Here is a 20,175-nt window from a genome sequence, read left to right on the forward strand (position 1 = left end):
ATAAATGAAAAATGACTAGGGCAAGATACATCATGGCAGTTAATTCATGGAGTGCAATACACTCTTAAAATGTGACAATGCACTTTAATTAAGAAATTGAGGTAAGTTACTTTCATCTGTAAACAGCCCCTGACATTCCCATTCAGCAGTTAAAGCCAGTTTACTGTATAACCAGAGTACACCTGTTTAACCTGCAAAAAAAAAAAAAAAAAAGAAAAACACTAAATCTCTTATCAGGGGAATCAAGGACAAACATGCACACACAATCATGACTGTAGTTCTCAAGCATTCCAAAGTAAAATAGTGACTGTTGACTTCAAAATAAAACAAAATATCGAGCCGTACAGGATATAATTATATTCATACAGGCATAGGAGTGTCTAGTGAATGTGACTTCTATGCAGATTGTAGAACGAGAAATTTAATATATTTAAGCTATTGTGGTTACTGCCCAGTCTTCTTTTTTTAGTTTTAGAGATTTTATTAGAGAGCATCTGGGGTGGTGACCTTAAAAATAAAACTGAAGCAGTAGAAAAGAAATGGATTATTCATTTTAAAGCGTATAGATTGCCTGGTATTAATGATGCTGTGACTTTGAAGACTTTCTTATGTGCACGCAAATTACCACATTAAAACTTACTGTTGATATTTATATTTTTTAAATTCTATGTTTATGCATTTTTTTAGTACTTTTGTATGAGTGTTATGACAGTCTGATAGAATGTGTATACATGTCTCTTTAAGAATTTTAATTGTTAATAGAGTAAGGTGCTGACATGATGGGTTGTAGTAGCTTAAATATGAGTGTGTTAGGCATTTCTGTAGTCTGAAGAAGTAGTGTAATATTGCAAAAGCACTTACACTCTATATTAATAAAATTTGTATCCTGTGATGTATGGCTCAATATTTTGTTTTATTTTGATATTTGGATTTTTACTGATTTTGAGCATTTGTCCACATACTCTGCTTTGTTTCTTCTTGTGATACTTGGTTATGGATTTGTTGTGGAGTATGGCAGAAAGACGGAATGTAGAGTCGGATTACAATCCAGTTAACAGGTCTACAACATTACAACTTGACCGTTTAAACAGGATTTTATGTAATGCTTCCAGTCCTCTGTTTGATTCAGTAATGGGGCAAGGAGATGCTAATGGCACCAAAAATGAAGATATGCAGAATTCCTTCAATAGGTTCATAGGTTCATAGGCTGGTACTAGGCTATCAGCCCTAGGGCCTATACAAGCCTAGCCAAACAATTCCCCGGATATTTCTTCCCACAATATTTACATCCCTGGACCCCTGTCTAGCAGGGTGACTGACATGATCGCCGGGGTGAAATTCCTTTCTCCCATCCAATTGTCAAGGTTCCTTTTGAAGAGGGCCAAGGAGGCGCTCTGCTTGACATGTATGGGCAGTCTATTCCAGAGTATGGGGAGTCTCTGGGTCAGAAACCTATCCCTCCAGCATGTTTTGTTCATTGTGATGACAAGGTTTATATCCCTGGAGCGTGTGGCTCTGAGGGATTGGGATTTCTTTAAGTGGAGCATACTTTTTATATCAATAGATGAGTGAGTGAATGGAGAACAAATTGTACAACTTTAAACAGCTTCAATGGCAGAGGTTTCACCTTGAAGTTGCACTGCATCATAAGGTAGTTCACAGGGGGCTGAGAGTTTTGAATATGCCCACCTATGGGAACACCTACCCGGAACTTTTACAACAATGGCAGGCACTGAATTTGAACTTGGGTATGGACTATATGACATTATTAATTGATTTTTTTTCTGCCACAAGAAAAGGAGTTGCTGACTGAAATCGGGGACCTGCAAGTGACTATTTGTATCATTTTTCCAGTAAAGGTGATTGGCAATTGGCTGGATATTCTACACGATGCTATTGTGAACTATGAAAGGAGGCTATGTGCAATAAAAAAAGTAAAAAACTTTTAAGAGACCTGAATTATTTTAAAACTGGTGCTATTTTCTCCTGGCCCAGCGAGCAAGGGGATCATATAACAACTAATGAAGTACAAGCAGCTCCTGTACTAGCAGCAGAAGTATCTGTTGCCTTAGAAATGGCACCATCATCAATACCTATAGCAATGCCTGATGGGACTGTAGGAGTGTCAGGAATAAACATGACAGCTGCTTCAACTTCTTTAACATCAGAAGCAGTAACAAAACAAAACACACACAACACATAACCCACAAAGTCAGTGTGCCAAGCAGCCACAGCCCTTAAGGCTGAATAACACACCTGTTACTCTTGTTATAGGTGACTCTATTGTCAGACACACTGACGTCCTGCTCACCAGGCTGAATAAAGAGAAGGTCACAGTGAGCTGCCTGACGGGTGCTAGGATCAGACACATAACGCAAGCACTCAGGTCACTCCAAAGCAAATACAAATATGACTCAGTCATTGTACATGCTGATGTGAATGACCTGAGACATACCTCCCTGGACTACATGAAAAGAGACATAGAGGAGCTCTCTGATCATGTAGCCCAGGCTGGTATGACCCTGACCTTGAGCAGTATCTTACCCTCACATAGAATGATGCCACAGTACAAAGACAAAATGATTTATTTTAACAATTGGCTAAAATTTTGGTGTCATTCAAAGGGGATCCAGTGTCTGTCAGCCTGGGATGACATGCTCGACAAGCCACGTTGCTTCGCTAGGGATGGCTTGCACCTGTCACCACTGGGCTTTCGGATATTGGCAAAGGCTCTTGCCACCCCCATAGTGCCTTTTTTAGGCAAGGATCAAAAGTCAAACCCACCCCCATAGACAGCACAAGGAACAAGAAACTAAGGGTAATGCTGCTAAATGCCAGAAGTCTTAACCTCAAGATGCACGCTCAAGCTCTCCTCAGTATGGAGAACATCGATATCTGTGCAGTGACAGAAACCTGGTTCAAGGCTCCAGAGAGCACCCCAGCACTACCAGGTTATACCTCATATCATGCTTTTCATCCCCAAAACCCGGACCAAACCACAAAAGGAGGGGGAGTTTCCATATTTATCAAGGATATCCACACCTCCAGGTTAGTGGCATTGCACGAAGTATCGGAGACCATCCATGTGCAACTAACAGTGGGCAAGACTGCTTTTCAGTTTATAGCATCCTACAGACCACCCTCTCAAAGTCAGGAATCCCATTCGGCTTTCCTGAAAACATTGGAGAACATGAAGATCTCTCCGAACACCATTATATTGGGTGACTTCAACTACCCAAACATTGACTGGAAGCACTACTCAAGCCCCAGCACCTTAGCCCAAAGATTCCTGGAAATTATAAACTCAAATGCTATGGAACAACTAGTCACCACTCCCACAAGAGAGGACAACATACTAGACCTGATCATTACCAACATGGGGACTCTATGCTCCACACCAGAAGTATATCCCTCATTGGTAAGATCAGACCATAAATTAATTTCACTGGATGTCCACATCCCAACCCCACCCCCAGCCCAGAAAACCACAGTGAAAAACTTCTCAAAAGCGAACTTCTCACTTCTCAAAACCAAAGTGGAATCCTTCAAGGCCCCAGGGCCAGTGGAAACTACAGCCCAAACTGCAGAATCCTGTATAAATGCATTCTACGGACATCTCCAGGAATGCATGGATCATGCTATCCCAAACAAAACCAAGGCCCAATCATCCAAAGGCAGGCATCCAGTCTGGTGGACCCCTGCCATAAATAAACTGTACAACAGAAGGAGGAAGCTACTACATGATAGAGCAAAATCCCTAATAGGGAAGGCATCTCTGATCAGTACTAGCAAAAAATTATGACCCCTCATAAAATCCTCCAAGGCCAGCTTCGAGAGAAAAATTCCACAGGACACCAAAGACAATCATAAGGCTTTTTCAGTTATGTTAGGAACCTGGGATGCAACTCCCAGACTTGTTCTGAGTTGATTCTAAACGACAAAAATTACACTGAACCCACAGACATCACCAATATCCTGGCAGACAGGTTCAGTGCAAACTTCTCCACCCTCCCCCAAAAGAGCAAGTATCTATCCCAGCAGAGGGCTGCCTCCCAAACATCTCAGATGCTCAGGTGAAGGCTGCCCTCTCCAAAGCAAAAACACTGCTTCCATGGGACCAGATGGCATCCCAGGTTGCGTCCTATATGAACTACAAGAGGAACTAATCCCTCAAATAAAACAGCTATACAATCTCAGCCTCACTACAGGATATGTGCCCACAGAATGGTGTACAGCAACAGTGGTCCCACTCCACAAAGGTGGGGCCTCTACGGACCCTGGAAACTATCGCCCATAAGCCTGACTAGCTTAGTCTGCAAGGCTATGGAGAGGATCATCATGGAGCTCATAAACAAAGACATTGGGGACCTACAGACACTAGATCCTACCCAGTTTGGCTTTGTCAAGGGCAGATCCTGCCTTTTGAACCTGGTTGACTTCTTTGAAACAGTCACCAAAGCCATAGATGAAGGGAAGGTAGTCCACACAGCCTATCTGGACCTTGCAAAGGCATTTGACACAATACCCCACTCGGGCATCATAGATAAGCTATCCAGCTTAAATATAAACCCCTATGTCACAAGATGGGTCGCAAACTGGCTCAAAGACAGAACCCACAGAGTGAGAGTTGCTGGAGCCATGTCAGACTCGAAACCGGTCACAAGTGGCATCCCACAGGATTCTGTCCTGGGACCACTCTTGTTCGGTATATACTTTTCCGAGGTACAGGCAATGTGGAGGACTATGGCTCACCAAGTTCGCATACGACTGCAAACTGGGTGCCATAATCAACTCTCAAGCTGACACAAACATCCTTCAAAAAGGTCTCACAGAGACAGATAACTGGTGCCAGCACCATGGTTTAAAGCTAAATGCCAAAAAATGTATAGTCATACCCTTTGGCAAAAACAATGTGCCCACAAATTACCACATAGGTGGAAACCCATTAAGTACAGAGAAAGTTATTAGGGACCTGGGGACCCAAGTTGATAGCAATCTCTCCTTTGAAAACCACATTGCCAAAGTGGTTAGAAAGACCTTCTACATAGCCCACCTCATCACGAAGGGTTTCACATCTAGATCAAGAGAGGTAATCGTGCCCCTTTATTCATCCCTCATCAGGCCCATCATAGAATACAATGCCCCTTTTGGGATGTACCTTACCCGACACCTGCAGCAATTAGAAAGACCCCAAAAGTATCTCACCAAGAGGATCAAGGGTCTCAAACAGATGCCATATGCTGCTCGGTTAAAAAAACTCCAGCTCTACTCAGTTGCATACCGCCTACTTCGAGGCGATCTATGCCTGACATACAAAGCTATGTCAAATCCAGAATTAATGGACATGCTCCACCTCAGTAAATCTAAATCCCTTAGAGCCACACGCTCGAGGGACTTGAACCTCAGCACAGAAATAAATAGAACTTGCTGGAGGGACAGGTTCATAACTCAGAGGCTCCCTTCGCTCTGGAATAGAATTCCAGTTCATGTGAGGCAGAGCACCTCAGTGAATCTCTTCAAGAAGAATCTCGATAAGTGGATGGGGGATCGTAGGTTTGTCCCAGGGATTACTCCCATGTCACTATTAGACAGAGGCACAGTAAACTAAACCTTAAAAAGGGCACAGTATACTCAAATCAAGGGGTGGCGTAAGCCATACAGAATCGGGCTAGGCTTATAATTGCCCCAGGGCAGATATCCTAGTATGAACCTATGAACCTATGAAATACAACCTCCTTAGTAAATCCAGCTCCTTTTTCCTTCAAGGGGGATGCTCCAATAAAAATCAAGGAGCGATCAAGGAGCAGAATCAGGAAAGGGCGTGTTCGGTGCCTTCAGAGCATGGAAGAGACACGTATGAGTTCATGAGCCAGGGACAAGATGTAAATAGTCTTGTTTTGAACTTATCTTTTTTTGTTTTAACATCTGCAAAGATTTCTTTGCTGAACAATGGACTATCCTTTTTTCCAGCGAGGAGATCAGATAAGGTTGACGTTTTAACTGATTTAAGATTATTTTGTAGGAATTTAACATTAAAGACGATTTTTATGATCCCCGCTACCTCTGTATGAGAATTTAAGAAACCAAGCGTATGTGTGCCTAAAAACCACCCTACTGTTGATATGTTTTTGCTGGTCTGTGATAAACAAATATGAGATGCATATGATGGAGGCCGTAGTGCATCTTTTTATAATTTGAATAAATCTGAGTTTGAGGCTCTCATTGAACTTAAGACAATGACTTGTATAGAAATCCAGTCAGCAAATAAAGGTGGTGGGATTGTAGTCATGGACAAAGACTTTTATTATCAACAAATGTCTGAACATTTAAATGTTACTACTGTATATTTAAGCATTTCTCATAGCTTCTTACAGGGTGTGATGGAAAGAGTATCAGTTTTAGTTTTTGATATATTTATGACAGGGCTCATCACAGAAGACTTGTTTAAATATTTTAATGCAGAATTTCTTACAGTCCCAATATTATACGGGATACATAAAGTACATAAAAACATGGTTAGTCAACCCATGAGACCTATCGTCTCGAGTATTGTTTGGGCGACAGAACCTTTATCTATATATGTGGAAAAAACTTTACGCCCTGCTTTAGATACTGTTAGTATGCTGAAAGATACAAAAACTTTTCTGAACAAGCTGTATGCTCTTGTTTCCAATATTGATAGAGACTACATATTTGTAACAATGGACACTGAATCACTGTTTACAGTGATTCCTAATGTATGGGGCATTGACAGTGTTAGAGAAATTTTGGTCACTAAACAGAATTTTTCTACTGAAAAAGTTAAGTTAGTATGTACACTGTTAGCGATTATATTGGAAAACAATGTTTTTGTCTTTAGGGATGAGTTCTATCTTCAGAGGGTTGGAGTGGCTATGGGCACAGCATGTGCCAATAGCTATGCCAACTTGGTTTTGACAAACTGGGAAGTAGTGTATGTTTTGAATAACAATGATTACTAGGGACACATCATTTGGTATTCCCGCTTTGTGGACGATATTTTTCTTTTATAGGTCAGTGCCAGTGAACTTTTGAATGATTTTGTTAGAAACTTGCATACTACAACTTATTTTTTTAAAGTTTACATGTCAACATACATTCAAAGGATGAGATAAGCTATCTAGATGTGAGTATTAGTAGGTCTGACTTAGGGTCACTTAAAACTGGCCTGTATAAGAAACCTAGTAGGAAGAATAATCTCCTACATAAAAATAGTGCACCCGAGACATGTGCCTAGAAATGTTATTAGAGGACAGACCTTGAGGATGATGAGATTGTATAATGATGACGAACACTTACTGTCAGCCTGAGGAACTTTAAAAGATGATTCTTTTGGCCAGAGGTTATTCTGAAATGGAGATAGAAGCTTGTGTTCGACAGTATCTCACAGAGAGAGAGAAACACTAAAGGTAAGCCTTATTTTTCCGGAAACATCTATGTTGCTACTAGTGATGTTCCTGCTCATTAAGGTAACAGGATCAGGGTTCCACTAACATTTTCTAGTGATGTTAATACCTACTGTCAAGATTATTAAGAAAAAATGGCATATATTACATGCCTCTGATGAACTTAAGGGAATAGTAGGTGATAGACCCTCTTTTTTCTTTTAAGAACAATGTCTCTTAAATGACAGCTGTGCTACAAATCTTCAGGCCATAAGCCTATAGTTGACTCACAGAGACAATGCACCTATCTGTGCAGACGTTGTACGGCATGCAAATAAATTCACACAGGGTGTAATAATACTCATACAGGTATAGGAGTGTCTATTGAATGTGACTGATTGTAGAACGAGAAATGTAATATATTTAAGTTATTGTAGTTACTACCCAGTCTTCTATATTGGGAAGACATCATTCACTGAGAGAGAGTATTATGGAACATTTAAAGGACATAAGAAATTCCAAAGAGAGTAATGATTTAGCAAAACATGAGATGGCTGAGGGTCTGCGACATACATTTAAATTTTTTGTTTTAGAGATTTTATTAGAGAGCATCAGACATGGTGACCTTAGAAATAAAACTGAGGCAGCAGAACAGAAATGGATTATTCATTTTAAAGCGTATAGGCCACCTGGTATTAATGATGCTGTGACTTTGAAGCCTTTTTTACACACATGCGCAAATTATTATATTAAAACTTACTGTTGATATTTATATTTTTTAAATTCTGTTTATGTATGTTTTTAGTACCTTTGTATGAGTGTTATGACAGTCTGAGAGAAGGTGTATACATGTCTCTTTAAGAATGTTAATTGTTAATGGAGTAAGCTGCTGACTTGATGGGTTGTAGTAGCTTAAATATGAATGTGTTAGGCATTTCTGTAGTTGGAAGAAGCAGTGTAATATCATAAAATCACTTAATCTCTATATTAATAAAATTTGTGTCCTGTGCTGTATGGCTCGATATTTTGTTTTATTTTGATATTTGGATTTTTACTGATATCGAGCCTTTGTCCACATACTCTGCTTTGTTTCTTCTGGTGACTGTTAACTTGCCTGCAGCCTGACCGATCTAAGTTCCATCCCAATCTTCCACCACCTTTAGTCACTCAAACTCCTCATCAACAATGCATGTTGCTTTTTACTTTTTCAGGATCACAGCAGGTACTGCACATGCACAAACCACCAATTCTGACACCTTCTTATAAACAAATACTTATAGTGAATATGTTTAAACACATTAAAAAAGAAGGATGAAAGAAAATGATTCTAAAGTTAATGATTTTTGCATTCAGCACATCCACTAACTAAAATGAATTAGTGGTGCTGAAAGTAACAATTTATTTTAAATGGCAAAAACTGAAGTCTTGTTGAGATTGGTCCCCCTGAAGTCATGGCCCCCTGGTAGTCACCCAGGTCACACCTCTTATATTATGCCACTGGAAGACCCATTATATAAAATGATGCTGGGGTAAGTGGGCAATGCTTAAAATACAGAAGGCATAGAATAAGGAACTGTCTCAGCAGCTATGTGGAGAGAACTGTGAGACAGTATGGATAAGGGGTAGGGAGTTGCTTTTCCTCTGGGAAAGTGTATGATATCTGAGACTTCTGTGTCTTGGTATAAAGATGTAGTTGGGTTGAAGAAAAAAAGATGTGGAGATGAGAAATATTGGGGTATAGAAAGGAGCAGGAGAAGGCATGGTCATGCTGCATGATGTAGGAGTGCAGTAAGGAGATGAGTAGAGGAGTAGATGTAGTTGTGGAGGAGGTAATACTCATGTACCTATGCCGGAAGACTAATATAGGATGTTGAACTTTCCACTGGGCACAGAAAGAGGGAAGGGGCTGGAAGGGGTAGTAGGTTATGTGAGTTAAAGGGGAAACCCATGTTCAGGACTGACTAATGGAAAATTAGAAAGACTCAACTATAGAACGAGAACGCTTATGCATTGCTTCAATTAGAAGGAAGCTATATAAAGACACTGATGTATTATGGAAAGAGCAAAGAAATCCTGTTCAGCATAAGAATTACTCACCACAGTAAATACAAAGGGAAGACTGTGCAGATCAAAGACATCTCTATTTTTTTCAGGTAGAGCATTTTCTTCTTCTTCTTCTTCTTCTTCTTCTAAGGGTTGGTAGGAAGATTCTTGAGTTCCAGGTCCATGCTCTGTAGATGAACCTCTCTCAGGTTATTAAGGACTTAGTTGCCAATCAATTTCACTTGTGTAAAGTCCACTCACTGGTCCACATGCATTTTTGTAAGAGAACCGTCAAGTGGAGCAGTCCATTAAAAAGTGAACAATACTTCATGCAACATGCATGCTCATCAGTTGGAAGCCACCATATGAGATGCATTGTATGGGCTCACCAATAGGTGATAGTCATAAGTTGGAACAGTGGTTTCTGAAGGTGTTTCATGCTCTTCTTTAGTACTGACCACTGAAACTCAGACACTGCTGCACACAAACTCATCACTGTGGTAGGAAGTAATAGAATCAGCACCTCAGACCTATTTACAGCTGAGCTGAGCAATTGCCTGTGGCTGCTGTAACCACAGATCCAATCTGTAAGGTAAGACAATCAATAAAGACTACAGGCATGGGTTAACTGGGAAAAAGACAGGAGCTCAATCATGATGCCAACTACCTTTGCCTTTCTTTGTGTTACAGTAAAAAAAGCATAAAATAAAATAAAACCTAAACCACTGTCTCCCTATTTTTCACCTGTGCACCCCTCCTCATTTACTTACAAACACACTGTCACTATGTGAGTCCAGTCTTTATAACAAGAATTTTCAAAGAATAGGTTCCTTTAGAAATGTAACACAGGGCCAGTTGTGGTGTGCATCAGATTAATGAAAATGGGAGAAGAAAAAAAGATTAATCTAGTACAGATATTTGAATATTCTGGTCTGTTGGTTATAAGACCAATAATAAACAGCTGTTTTTTTTTATTTGTAGGCAGCAGTGTTAAAAGTAAGTATACACCTCTGACCATGCTCAGAAAGAAAGACAATTTATTTTTCTCTGCTTTTACCAGTGCACTGCGTCTTGCCTATCTGCAGAATGGAGGAAAAGACCCAGTCATACTAGCTCAGATGCATGATCTCCAGTCTGAGGCTCAAACCCTGGAAATGACCACCCAGAAACCAGGAAGGAAGGAAAAGAAAAGAAGTAAGTAAACCATTCTGGAACATGTTATATTACTATTTTGCTAGTGCCATTTTTCCATGGCAATAGTGTTTTATCACAATAAAGGGATAATTATGAGTGGTAAAAATTGTTGCAGAAAATATTTTTTAATGGCCACTTCATTAGGAATATTCATTCTAGATGGATCAGGCAGACCTTCCCTGAGATGCAGAAAGGGTGCTAGTGTGGTCATGGCCAGCTTTTCTCTGTTAACTGTGTGTGTGTATGCACAGTGAGCACCAGTGCTCATTAAGATTGATTAACAATGGAAATCAGTGTGAGGAGGTAAGCTTATTTAATGTGCCACTTCAGGTTACAGAAGGATCTGTGGGAACAACATGTAGAATGGTTCCCTATTATGCTGTCGCAGATGCAGGTTATCAAATGCATCTTTGTCAAACACTAAAGCGTTAAAAGGCAAAATAGCGAAGTGGCTTTTCAGCTAATTCTTTCCCCTGGGAAAGAATTTGTTTGGCCGCTTTCACTACTTTGCCTTTTTGGCACTGTAATGCGATCTCGGAGTTGGTATATTTAAGTAGGGGGGTGTGGGTGGCACAGCCCCTCACATCGGAGGGTGTGGGGGTGAAGCCCCCCACATTAAGTAATGTTTTACTGTTTTTTTTTTTTTGGAACAGCAATTGTTTTCCATTGGAAAATAATCACTGTTCTGAAGTTTCGACGTTGTATGCTTTCGCTTACATGGGGTCGATTATCTGTCGTTCGCTCTTCATGCGATATGATAATATAGACCCTGTAGAACTAGGGTACAGTGACAGGGAAAGTCGAGCACAAGCAGTGCTCATGTGTTGTGCACATATGTCGATGAGGCTGTGCACGATCCTGTGTGCACAGTAACTGCAAGAGGAAGTGATTTGGAAGCCTTAAATGACCCTTATTCAGCTGTGTTCACCTATTTTTGACCAGAGCAAGGGGTGGAAATGGGAATAAAGGAAAGTGATAAAAAGAGAAACAAGCAGACAGTAGAACAGAAGGTGAAAACTTAAGGAATGAGCAGGACAGAAATGGGGAAGTGAGGTAGTTTTTTCTTTTGGTTAAGTGCCCATTTTTCATATATAAGGAGGAAGGAATTTGGGAAGGAAGGAAGTAAATGAATTAAGAGGAAGGTAAGAGGGTTAGGGTAGGTAGCAGAGACACATAATCAAACCTAGAAGGCAGACAAAACTGACAAGGGGTGTGCTAACACTGTGAATGGAAATGAGTTGGGGGAACACAATGGAGAAGGAGGCATCAGACAAACAGAAGGAAGACAATGATGAGTTAAAGACTGAACAACAAACATAACTGGGCATATGCACAAAATTGAGCGGAATACGAGAATGGGGGACAGCATATGGATGTGCAGCTGCTCTGTGCTCTAGCTGTGACCCAGTGAAGATAAACAAACTAATAAGCCACCCTGGGTTTCCCTCACCATTGGGTCCTGGCTCAGATTTTGGAGCCAGTCCATGGCAGGGTCATGAGTCAATGAGCTGATGAAGGAGGTTCTCCATGTGACAAATGCATTATCTGACCTTCTGTCAATGATCTCCCCCACTATGTTTGCCAGTTGCCGATGGGTGACAAAGCTGTTACCTCCACTGCTACTACTACTGGTGGGAGCAACAGTACCAGCATTCAGTGCAGGATTACCTAGGTGGTACATGAGTTGTAGAGATTACTGTGACAAGCTGGATGTTGTGAGTGTTTCTGGTATTGGTGGTCGAGGTGCCACAACTGTCACCTGTGGGGCTGACAGGCCTTGCCTGAGGGATGGTGCAGTTCTTATTGCTGCTGCATATAATAGTAAAATAGATGAAGATAAACAAACTAATAAGCCAGATAAATGCATGTAAATACCAATACCAATAAAGAGGGTGGGGAAGAAAGAAGTACAGATACAATGAGAATATGAAGCTGATATACATTTTTACTATGATAATGTTACAGGCACTATACTTGATGGAACAGAAAGCACAATTCTCTATTTACCAAGGCTTTTAGCATTTATGACTGAGAAGGTGATTTGAACCAGCAGTTATCATGGTGTGCATTCTAAAAGGCACAGCCTTAATGTGTTACGGTACTTCAACAACCAAAGTGAAGTCTGTAGTCCAACATGCAGTAATGGGATGTCTGACACAAATGTACATGCACAATGAAAGAATGATGCTCAGATATACATTCTCCTTATAGGTACTATAAGCAAATAAACTAGAAATACACTTCTCAATTTACCACGGCTGTTAGCATGCACAACTGAGTGGCAGACTTAAGCCTATAGCCATCATCACATGCATTCTAAAAGGCATAGTCTTAATACATTGAGCAACTTGGACAATACAAATTAAGTATGTCGTCCAGCACACAGCAATGGGCTGCCTGATGGAAGTGTACATAGAAAAAAATGCTGCTTAGACATCCATTCCTCACAGAGGTACTATAATCAAAGGAAATGTAAGCATACTTTTCAAGTGCCCATAGATGGTGCACAATTGAATGCCGGAATTGAACCTAGAGATATCATCGCACACATAATCCACAAAGCACAGCCTTAACAAGTTGAGCTACATCTACAATAAAAATGAAGGACGCAGTAAAATAAACAGTATCATCAGACCAAGTATATCAACAGAACAGTGTGTGACACAAATTTAAGCAATGAAACAACGTTTATACATATGTTTCCCTTCTAAAGTTGAAGGTACTCTAAAAAAACAGGCATGTCAGATTACAAATTATATCACAATACACATGGTGCCGGAGACTTCCATAGATATCATTACAATATTAAAAAAAGCAAAGCCTTTATGTGTTGAGCCACTTCTTCCACTCTCCAAGGCCATCCCTGCACACAGACAGTGATCTCATCCAATAATTGTATTGTTACCTAAAACTGCGGAAGTTAGCAGATATGTGGCAGTAATGTATAAAACCTATTCTGCATGAAGCTCCATCTATAATTCACGAGCAGATTATCATTAAGTCCTGTACAGAATGACACAAATATACTCATCCCAGCCCTCTCTTACGTGCTCTATCCTCCTCCACCTGTACAAATGCCTGTTCTTTGCAATAACTTCAGGTTCTATGGAGAAAACAACAGCAACTGACAGGTTGTATATGTAGCTAACATAAGTTGCAGTTACAGCACATAGGTGGTGCTTGCTGCCTAACTTCATCTTTCCATTGGCCTAGGGTGTCAAGATGTCTTCTCCCTGTGTTACTATAATGATGATGGCACTGTTGCCCTATGTGTGAGATGCCAGTGGGACAGGTGAGTGCCTGGGCCAAACTATTCCTGTCCTCAGTCTACTACTGAGGCCCTTCATAGCTCTCCTACAAGAGTCTCTGGTTATATTCTTTATGGAGGAAGTGGAGAAATATTTTAGTGTCATCCACACATCACCTTTGTGCTCTAAAAGGAGAACTACCCTGTCCTTCTCCAGCCATGAGGTGTCACCTAGAAAAAACAGAAAAAATGCAAATGCAGCATACCCATACCCATTCTCACATGTACCATCTTTCATGCGATGACATACATCTCATTTGAATAGCAGATGGTAGGCCAGGCTAAAATATGTATTGTATTATAATGGTTCATAATAAGGCATGAACCATGTCAGCTCTGTATCCCTTTATATGATGTTAAGAAAGCAGGCAAGACCATTTCTGTTAGATTATATGTGGAATTACAGATCTTCTCCAAGAGGCATGATGTGATATGTGGAATTACAGATCTTCTCCAAGAGGCATGATGAGCAGTGCTGCAAGCAGGTATCCAGATGTGTACATGGCACTTAGTAGAACTGGGTACAATGTTTAGCAGGTTATAGTGATGTACTAGCTGAGCGATTCAGGAACAAGAATGAGTACAGCCCTAATTTTCATAATCCCCATGCACAGGGAGCAGAATTAGCATAAGGGAAAGCACTGATCCTCATTGCATTACTAAAGAAACCTTGGTAACATAAATAGTAACACATTGGATATACCAGGAAAATACTTTATATTAGTAAGAAATGAACTCCTTGAGCTCTTAATTACCAATTACCATGATATAAAAAAAGTTCCCAGTCATAAGGCTGTAGGAAGATGATAAAAGCTTGGAGTAAGTCTGCCCATTTGGGACTAAGTATTGGAGTACACCAAGGGGAATACCTGTGACTGCTAGAACTGTGGTTTGGGTGAGACGAGACCTACAGCCTGAATATCATGTGGCAGACTATTTCCTGGAGTGGCTGTGTCAGCTGTGTAAAGATACAGAAAAGGTGTTGTTTTGTGGAACTGTAAGACAAAGGGCTACATTTGTTTTATTTAATTTTGGGACTCAGAATCCAAGAAATCAAGAAGTGCCATTATATTCATTTTCCAGTTTGATGTATGCAATCAATGTCTGTATTTTCATACAACTCAGTGCCTCCAATGATCCTTGGATCACACACACACATGCGCAAATTAACTGAGGTTGGTTGGCTCAACCTTAGGTTGACATCTGCTTAAACAACAAACTTTGATCAACTAAACAGGTGACTGACAGGTGTGTGAGATTGCACAATTCTTAGGGAATCTTCTTCTTCTTCTTTCGGCTTTTCCCGGTTAGGGGTCACCACAGTGGGTCATCTGTCTACTCATGACTGGCAGTGGAGTTTTACAGTGTCAAGTTGCCAGCCCAGCGCCCAACCTTCCACAAAAGGGACACACAAGCACACACTCACTCCTAGGGTCAATTTGGAGTGTCCAATCCACCTACTGCATGCCTTTGGGATGTGGGAGGAAACCGGAGCACCCGGAGGAAACCCATGCAACCACATGGAGGACATGCAGACTACGCACAGAAGGCACCCCAGCCGAGAATCGAACCGGAGAACCTCTTGCTGTGAGGTGGCAATGCTAACCGCTGCACCACCATGGCCGCCCACAATTCTTAGGGTATGAATCCCTTTAATTAGAGTTAGTGTATTTAATTAGGGGATGTGAAGCATGCATCAAGACTTTTGATCAGCACAGGCATAGTAGCTTGTCATCATTTGCAAAGTCGATCTTTAGTGTCAGCTTTGTGAACGTCAATATTTGCATGTTTCGAGCAATATCAGTACACACACAGATATATATATATATATATATATATATATATATATATATATATATATATATATATATTAGATATATATGTTATTGGATTAGTTGACTTCTGGTATCACCTATTGAAATAAATCCTTGTGTTGTGAATACATGCATGCATTCTGAATAATTCTTTTACCCAATTTTGAATGATGCATCTGTAGTCTGAGACTATCAATATTTCATTATATTGTTTGGCAATGATTATTTGGAGTTTGGTCTCCTGATAGGCAACGGCTCCTCTACCTTCACTCAGCTGGTCTATTTTTGTAGGCTAGGTGAGAACCATACAGTACATTTGTTCCTGCCAGGAAATTCCTGTCTATCATCTGTTCCCCATCAATAGCCAGGTGCTAGAAACCAGGTCAGCTTGTTGGCCCTTGGGCTATCCTCTAACGTTGGGAGTAACCTTCTTCCCCCTTAGTGGTTTCTCTAAACCCAGAATCTCTGTCTCCCAATGAGAAATTTACCTTCACTTGCATGTTCTCCTCAGCTTCCTAGTGCTTTTAGCATACTATGACAGCTCAGGCTCGATTGGCTCAGAACTCTGCTAGATGTACACCTAATGCTCCTGCTAAGTGTCACCCATGAGGTAAGCCAGATCCTTCTCCCTCCTCTGAGGGTGGGGGAGCCAGCAGTGGCAGATCATTCCCATCACTGGACAGGAGATGATGTATATATGACTGTGGAACTCAGAATAAGCTATTATTTATTTTCCATTGACAAATCTGATTCATACAATTTGCTTCTGAAGTGTCATCTAACGTCTAACTAGTTGTTTCCAGTATATCTAGTAGTTCAGGATTAAGGCTATGAACTGCTACTGAATTTCATTCTGCAGATGTTCATCGTGTTTCACATACACTCCTAGTCTGAGAAGGAGAATGCTGTACTTGTTTCTTTGTCTTTAGAGCTGCTTTAGTCTTTGTCTTTGAAGCTGAAGATGGCTTAATATATAGTTGTGTACGTCTGAAGACACCCTCAGAAGCCGATGCCTGCTCAGCGGCTCTGGACCCATCTGAGGGAATGGTTTCCAAGTGTTCAATACCTTGAGTTTCCAGAGGCCCAGTCGGCTCCATGTGGGAGTCGGAAGCGGCCTGTGGCTCTGAGGTAGCGGGCGCCAGGGGCTGTGAAAGTGCCTCACTGAGAACCGGCGAACCGGCGACCGGCCTAGCAGAGGCTTTGTCGTTGGTTTTGGACCTCGGATGCCTATCCTTTTCCTTGTCCTTGCATTTTTTGTAAACTCTGGTTGTCGGCTGGTCCAATGGCATTATATAATTAAATCTTCGGTCAAAGTAATGAAATGCAAAATCGAACCGACGCTTGATAGTGGATTGATTAAATCTAGCACAAAACCGACAGCTAGCAACGTTGTGATCAGGGCCTAGGCAAGGAATACAGTAAGAGTGAAAATCCTTATGAGGTATTTGCTTCCCACAAGAAATACAATTGTTAACTTTTTCTGACATCGGTCTGGAGCAAGAAAAAAAGTTTCCCCAACGGGGTATTTAGCTTTAATGAAGACTTCGGTTCTGAAATTCTGATTTGAAAATCTCAGGAGTCAGCCGATCGGCACTTGCGAACTGCTTTTGCTTTGGGCACCGCGCGGCAAGAAACACTGAAGAAAATGGCGTTGGCTGCATCTTTTATACCCCTGGCACACTGACGTCAGGGAAGAGGCAACAGCAACCGATGCCGGACCTAGACTTTGGAATTCTGGCCGACTGAGGGTAGCCTGCCAGCAGGATAACCCAAGAGTAATGACTGCAACAGTGAATACACTCGAACATCTACATTTATGGTAGGTACACAGCTGTACTTTCTGCTTTTTAATTCCATTTATCTTTTTCCACACTTCTTCTCTTTCAGCTGTTCCCATTAGAGATCGCCACAGCTACACACTGTGTGACTCTAAGCAAATCATATAACTACAAAGTGTTTGCCACTTACTTCCTGGAAAGAGGCAATTATTTATTGTGAGTTTATTCTGATTTGTTTACTGGTCGTCAAATGTTTCAACATTTGCCTTTGCTCTTGGCTCTGCAATTATTATACTTAATTTCTTTTCATAATGTCATGCTTGACACATCATCTCATTTCTTAATGCAATTTTAACTGTTCACCACATTCCAAGGGTGTTCATGCTGATTCATCTTCCGGGATCATATCTGATCGTAATGTCTTAGTTATTTAAGCACTTAAATTCCTTACTTTACTCCTGATTTGCTGTACTTAATATGTTCTTAATTAATGTGCATTGTTGTACACTGTGTGTTACATCCATTATGTCCTTTATTTATTTATTTATTAATTTATTATTTGTCTTTGTTGACTGTTAAAGTCCAACTGGGCAGAGCCCATTTTCAGCAGACACCTGGGGAGAAAAGCTCCATCACAGTGCATTTATATTGACAAAGGAACTTTATGCAGTTCGTAAAAAAACAAGTTACATTTTGCAGAAAAAATAAACATAGTTACAAGACAAGTATATACAGTAAAATATTTACATCAATATGTATAGGCGTATAACTGCGGTGGTAGTGCTGCAGTAGCATTGTTACCTCACAGTAAGACGTTGTCCTGTTTGATTCTCAGTTAGAGCGTCTTCTGTGTAGAGACATGTGTGAATGGGTGTACCTTCACTGAAGGTTGTGCATCAGGGTTGGCAACTCGGAACGTAAAAATCTACTGCCAATCATTAGCGGACCGGAGTTCTGCTGTGGCGACCCCTAACCGGGAAAAAGCCAAAAGACACAACAACAACATGTATAGCGTATATTCTAGCAGGAAGTAAATGGATTTCTACTGTAGAAGAGGAAATGTAAAGAAATATAATGTTCTTGCATTTCAGTACAGAAAGGGTTCTAAAGAACAGATATAATGAAAAATAAGTTGAGAAGTAAGTTATAAAATTATGTATGAGAGGAGATGTTAATATTGTATAGGAGGACAGTGGTAATAGTGTATGACTGAGATAGGATTAGTTCTAGCTTGTGGCCTGTTCTATACAGAGAATGCATGAGATGGGTAGAGCAATAAATTCTACATTTAGAAAAAATTAAGCTTACAATGTGTATTTATAGGTTCATAGGTTCATAGGTTAGTACTAGTGCAACTTTAATTTATGTCTGCAATTAGAAAAAAAATGAGCACAATTTAAAATTGCCAAGATTTTTTCCAGAAGATAATTTAAATCTTGATAGGGATAGCACTTTGGTAAGAAGGAGCTCCAGTGCATCACCCTGTTTAACCAACCTAGAGGTATGCTTGTTATTGATGTAGATTGAGACACCTCCACCTTTAATCCCTGTCTGTGCACTTGTTGGTCTAAATGTGTGGAAGGAACTGAAGCCCTGCACTGCTGGGGCACTCTGTGTGGCGTTAAGCCATCTTTCAGTTGCTGCACAGATGTCCACATTCTCCAAGGTGAAGAGAGCTTAGAGGGAATGGAGTTTCTTGTTTAGACTCCTGGCATTGAGCAGTAACAACTTTAGACTTCTTGGGTAGATTTTGCTATGATGGAAAGTTTGTCAGTTTGGCAATGCCTAAAAAAGGCTCTTTGGGGAGGGACAATGTTTTAGCCAATATTCAAAAGCCTAGTGTGGACAGGTGTATACCATCCTTGGCAAAGCAACGTGGTTGGTTAACCATGTTCTCCCATGCTGACAAATATTGTATCCCCTTAGAATGATACCAAAACCTAAGCCAGTTATTAAAGCCAGTAATCTTCTGTTAATATTGTGGCATCATCCTTGGTGAAAGTAGAATGCTGCTCAGTTCTAGGCACATACCAGTCTGTGACACAGAGTCCATAATATGTGTCTTAATATAGTCTAGGGAGGTATGTTTCAGGTCATTTACACTGATATAGACTATGACTGAATCATACTGGTACATGTAGTGCAATGACTTGAGTGGATGTATAGCTTTGCAGACCTTAGCCCCTGACAGACAACTGATTAGTTTTTTTTTCAGCCTGTTGAGTGCAGCATCAGTATATCATACAATGGAGTCCCCTATGACTAGAGTTCTGGGTAGTGCATTGGCTTGCCTTAAGGGCTTGGTGGTTGAGTCTTCACTGGGTGTGGTGGTATCTGCAGTGTTAGGTGTTTCAGTTGAGTGCTTTCAATTTTCCTGAGGATAATTTTTGCAGGTGGAATATTTAGGTCTTTGGAGTTTGGGAAGATTACACTTAAGTGTCTCAGCATAAGTATATCTATGTGTGGGGTGCGTACTATATGTGGTGGGTGTAGGATGTGTGTTTCTGACAATCACATAGTTATTATGAGTGTTTATATACAAGAGACATTGTGTATATCCATCTTCGCATACTGTTTTTGCTTTTGGAGGATGAAATGGTTGTCAGTGAACATTAGACAATTGCTACATTGTCTCC

General features: G+C 40.6%; 1 protein-coding gene across 1 annotated transcript in view; it reads left to right on the forward strand.

Annotated features, from left to right (window-relative positions):
• Positions 1 to 20,175, forward strand: part of CCDC17 (coiled-coil domain containing 17) — a 785,488-nt gene that overhangs the window by 224,390 nt on the left and 540,923 nt on the right. Inside the window, exon 8 of the mRNA XM_044086848.1 lies at positions 10,507 to 10,640. Coding sequence (XP_043942783.1) covers positions 10,507 to 10,640 — 134 coding nt within the window. The remainder of the gene's footprint in view (positions 1 to 10,506; positions 10,641 to 20,175) is intronic.

The sequence above is a fragment of the Protopterus annectens genome, chromosome 10.part0 (assembly GCF_019279795.1).
Source record: "Protopterus annectens isolate FY-2018-M chromosome 10.part0, PAN1.0, whole genome shotgun sequence".
Classification (NCBI taxonomy): Eukaryota; Metazoa; Chordata; order Ceratodontiformes; family Protopteridae; genus Protopterus; species Protopterus annectens.